Source organism: Brachycentrus maculatus, unplaced genomic scaffold (genome assembly GCF_059751285.1).
Source record: "Brachycentrus maculatus isolate JH-2025_06_01 unplaced genomic scaffold, ASM5975128v1 h1tg000711l, whole genome shotgun sequence".
Taxonomy (NCBI): Eukaryota; Metazoa; Arthropoda; class Insecta; order Trichoptera; family Brachycentridae; genus Brachycentrus; species Brachycentrus maculatus.
The window spans coordinates 422,190-427,424 of NW_028281442.1; the positions used below are offsets into that span (position 1 = coordinate 422,190).

At 43.7% G+C, this 5,235-nt stretch overlaps 1 protein-coding gene across 1 annotated transcript; it reads left to right on the forward strand.

The window, feature by feature from the left end:
- The first annotated feature begins 1,833 nt into the window (after positions 1-1,833).
- On the forward strand, positions 1,834-5,027 carry Nup107 (nuclear pore complex protein Nup107). Its single transcript, XM_088274724.1, has one exon. It carries the CDS (start codon positions 1,927-1,929, stop codon positions 4,462-4,464), a length of 2,538 nt encoding a protein of 845 aa, XP_088130850.1. The 5' UTR covers positions 1,834-1,926; the 3' UTR covers positions 4,465-5,027.
- The last annotated feature ends 208 nt before the right edge of the window (positions 5,028-5,235 follow it).

A 5,235-nucleotide genomic window follows, 5' to 3' on the forward strand; every position in this document is an offset into this window, starting at 1 on the left:
GGGTTCAACATCAGTGTCCATATTTGTCACGTTTTGAAGAGTCTGGGAAACTGTAAAATCTTGGGGATTTTGGATGGGTTCTAGATTCTGGTCATCGTGTTTTTCAGGAGTTTTGTGAACTTCTACTAAGGTTATACTCGGTTTTACATTATCAAATGAAGTAGGATTGTTATTTCTCTCAGGCGAAAATTGAGAATCAGCTGTGCTTGGAACAAGATTTTAGTTGACGTAGTGAGTGTAGTGTCTAACTCGATATTAGTAGTCAGTGGGGGCAGAAAATCAATAAAAAAATTATCAAATGCCCTTTTATAATCCATTTGTCCAGTAATAACAGTTTCCACAGCTTATTCCATATTTTTTGACGAGCGTTTTTATCCGTCAGTTTTTCTGACCTAATGTCGCATCATATCTTTTAACAATATAAACAGAATAAATTGTAATAAAGTTTCATATATATATCTTGATAAAAAATAAATAAATTTCTGGGGCACAATGAGGTGCTTCTATTACGCCCCACCCCGTTCTCTCCCAAAATGAATGTTTGAATTTGATGTCAAATAAAACGATTTTAGTAAATGATGTAACACGTTAGGTATTGTATTATATGAAAGACTTCACGACGAAATACATGACTAAATATCATTACAATAGAAGATAAAAATGAGACGATATACCTCGGAAGGTGTAAATTTTAGTACGTTTGGAATATCGCGTCGTGGTGCAGTGCAGCACTGACACCAACTGTATGAAATGAGTTGTGGCCTGCTACTGTCGTCTGATCGTCTTTCATACCCCACCACTCCACAACAGATGATAGCTTTTTCCCGTTCCGCCCCGGTTAGTCATCTGGCTTGACGCTGTACAGCCGCCGGCCGAAGCTGCTACATAGATTTAAATATCCAGATATTTGCATCTAAAGTCCGCATTTTTTGCATATACAGAAATACTGTGATTGGTGATAAATGGAAAAAGTTAAAAGTGAAAAAGATTTTTAAGTTTAGCTGATATTTGAGAAAAATGCACCAATAATGCAAAACAGTAATGCAACTCAAGTTAGCTTGTTGCATTCAGTCCATTTCCGAGAAATGGACCGTTTTCGAGAGCAGTTGCTCTCGAAAAAACACGTGTTAAATGCATCCCTACGACCTTCTCAATGCAATAAAAAACTCAAAATTATTAAATTTTGTGGAATACTGGGACAATTTTAAATACCCAAATTACGCCAGCTCGTATCTACTACGTTAATAATATTGAGGCTTGTGCGCCCGTATACCTCGCCACCGTCAGGAAGTACCTGGCTGCCAAGGTTTTGGAAATGCCCAGAAATACCGCCAGTGACAACAAGAAGACCAGCATTAACCCTCGCCATCTGCAGTTGTCTATCCACAATGACGGAACCACAACAAGCTGCTCTCCGGCATTACCTTCCGGCATTACCACAGAAAGGGGTCCTGCCCAACATCTTGGCCACGTTCCAGCCCAAGAAGACTGAGAAAAAGGGGCAATTATACGGCGAATCCACTTTCCCCCCTTCAGACTCAGCTGATTGACGACGTTTTTCATTGATATTTTCTACATTTTTCATTATCATTTTCAAATTATATCCATATCTATATAAGCGCCCCTGAGGTGGTGTTTTATGAAAATGGCACCATATAAACCATCCAAGATTATTATTATTATTATTATTACCCCAATCCGCCTTGGGTTCCCCTATATTTAAAAAAAAGTCGCGTAGGATTTAATGTAGTGTAGTCTTTGGAACCGAAGTTGGAGTAGGATTTAACCTGTTTGTTTCTATGTATCTATGGTCGTGTCAAAAAATTCCGTTTTTCTATGCTACCGGACCCCGGTCTGCGTGTTTTGAATTTGGTTATGGAGTTTTGAAGTCGCGGGCAAATTTAGAATTAAAAGAAGACAGTGATCATGGATTTCAATACATCTTTGAAGCGTAAGCAGGTGGAAGGTGTTCCTGCATCTCCGAGGATGAATATTTTTACAAAAAATTCTGGCCGCGACTTCGATATGTCAATTACAATGTCACCGAATGATATTTCTGCAATGAATCAATCTAGAACTATAAACGACACAACTATGTTTAGAAACACATTGAACGTTACGACTTTAGCGGGTCTCGAACTTAAACCTTCGAAAGAAGTGGACGATTTGAGCGAAGAATTCTACGAAGTAATGCAAACATCCGATTCCGCCGATGTTTTGGAAATGATCGGTCGATTTGCGCAGACTTGTTGCGACTCGTTAGAAAAAATAAATCCTTGGGAACGTTTTACCCCTAAAAACTCGTGGCTAACTGAAGAAACAGATACGTGGCGATTGCTGTACTGTCTGTACTTGGACTCTATCCAGAGCAGAAAGGCTCCGGAGTTGAAAGAGTACGAGTTGCTGTCGCCGAAAAAACTCGTCGGCGCGCTCTTTCAAACGGACAGAGAGCTGCGTTCCATGCAGCTCATCGTCGACTGGTTGGAGAATTGCGCCGCGTACCAGGACTCCGCCATCCCCTCCGTGCGCCGCCTCGGCGGGACCATGCACTGGGAGAACACTCTCCATCACCTGGAAAATGGAACGAGTCTATTCGATTCCGAGGGCGGCTCGACTTTCGTCACCGAGTTGGATCCGGATGCGCCGCGAAGGCAAAAGAGAAGTCTCCATCCGTTGGACCAAGAAGATGACAAAACCTTGTGCCGCAGCATCTTCAAGGAATTGCGATGCGGCAGATTCGAGGAAGCCGTATCCCTCTGTATAGACGCCGGACAGATGTGGAGGGCTATCATCCTGCGCGGCCACGTGCTCCTGGACTACCCGGAGCCCCCGCGCCCCGACGGCACCTTCCCGGCCACCGGCAACGCGCGCCGCGACCTCTGGAAGTGGAGCTGCCTGGCGCTGCTGGAGGTCGACGACAACGCCTACTTCCGCGCCGCGCTGGCCGTGCTGTGCGGCCACCTGCCGCCGCTGCTGGCCGTCTGCTCCTCCTCCCGCGAGGACCTGCTCTGGGCGCACTTGCGTGCGCAACTCGAGTTGCGGGTGGACCTGTACTTGCGAGAGCACCACTCCACGACGGCACTGGCGGCCGACGACCAGGACCTGCTCCAGCAACTGGAGCAGCCCGCCGAGATGTCCCTTCAACAGATATTGAGCTGCGTCAACTCTCTCTGCAAGGATAAGCTGGAATCGCGCTACCAAGAAATACAGAGACACATTATATTAGAACAAACGGACTCCATGTTACGTAGAACAGCGGAGTGGACAGGAAACGCACGGTTCGAGTTTATCAGATTCTTGGCACATCTTATCCTTGCGCTACGTCGCATAGGTAAACAGAGTATCGGAGAAATCGGCGACGACATTCTCAAGGTTTATGTGGATAAATTGATCGAGCGAGTCGAAGGGACCTCCGTATCTCCCGAGCTGATAGCGTACTACGCTTCGACTCTTCCTGTGAAGTTTCAGGTGGAGAAGTACGCCGAACTCATGTGGATTGTGGAAGCGGAAGAAGACCGACGTCGCGTAATGGAATCGGGGAAGCGGGCCGGAATCGATGTGGAAGCATCGGCCAGGGAGACCGTACGATATGCGGTCAAAGTTTTAAAAGATCAAGACATCGGAATATCCGACGATGATGCCGCCATACTCGGAGGAACGGAGGAAAACAATCGGCGCCTGGTGCAGCGTGTGGCCGGGTGTCTTGAGTGGTTTTCTTTTTATCCCACTCAGATCGCGAGTGCCGTACAGATGAGCAATTCCATTATTCGAACGCTGATATTCAAAGGAGATGTCGATTCCGCGACGGCGGTTCTCAGTAGACTCCTGCAGTTTTCTCCCTCTAGCGCTATTTCGCAAAATTTAACTTCGACTTCGAACTCACTCAGAGAACACATGTGCTTGAAGGCTTACTTGGAGGCGATAAATGGATATGCAAGTTGGTACAGACAGCACGTCGGGGGGCGCCCGCGAAGCCCTCGTCCGCTGCCCGCGGAGTGCTCCTTTACGGACCGAGTGCATCACGAGCAACTGCAAGCGCAGGCCACCCTGCAGCAGGAGAGATGGATGACGGCCGGTCTCCATCAAGCTCGACACACCAAGCAACTCTTGTACAATGTACTCTTGTTCCCCCGAGGCTGGATGGTAGATGACATTGTTTCGGAAGAACCGCCTACCATTTACGAGGAAGGCGAACAAGCCGAAAGAGACAAGGAACTTTTAGCTTTGAGAAAACTTTGCGTTCCTGAAATAGTATTACTCTTATTGAAAATTCTGCAATGCGGAAATATTGACGGACACGTGGAAGCTGTGAGATTATCCGAAATTATAGCATCCGAGACCTATCAACTGTACAAATTATTTTCCAAACACAATCTCCGTGAGGTGTTACACAAACTTAGTGATTCTTCCTTGTTTATGCTAGAGAATAATAGAGACCCTTGGGCATTTGAAACCAATGAATAACAAACCATTGTACTCTGTGAAAATATATCAACGAATAAAATTAAGGATTCTTATCACTTAAACTACTTATGATTGTATGTGTTAAACCTACACTTAGGTGGGTGATTCAAAACTTTCTATTTCAATATTAACACGTTGTCGTTCACATGTTTGATCAGAATCCTTTTGTTTGGCGCCAGTAGGACTCGTTTACTTCGCTTGTCGCCAGTGGTTTTTCCAGGTTTTCAGGTCATCATAAATCCTCAAATTTAAATTATCTCACTGTCATTTAATTATTGTAATATCAATAATATTAATAAGGATAATTCTCAATCCTGTCTCTCTGTTTTTCACGAAGTTTTGAGGATATTGTCATATCATATTGAATAATGTCACTTTGGCATCTTAATAGTTTTGCACAAGCATTTGCCCAATAGTTTTCCCGGGACACCAACGTGGTATCACCAGCTAGCATTGTGTAAAGCCACTAAGTGAAGGTTAAATAAAGATTGTACATGTGTTCATGTTTAAAAAAATCTTCAATTAATTTACTTTTATAATAAAATTAAATAAAAAATAAAAAATCTTTTATTTACTCCCAATTTTTTAATGGTTATTTTTAAAACTGTTCACTAGGCCTAAATCCTTGAAAGACATGGAGTTCATGATATAGTGGATTATAAATGTATTTACAACATTTTGAGTGTGTCCAAATACTTGTTCACAAAATCTGGATTATCTCCAATTACAGGAGTTATTTTCATATTATTTTTTGACATCTCATCAAAGATG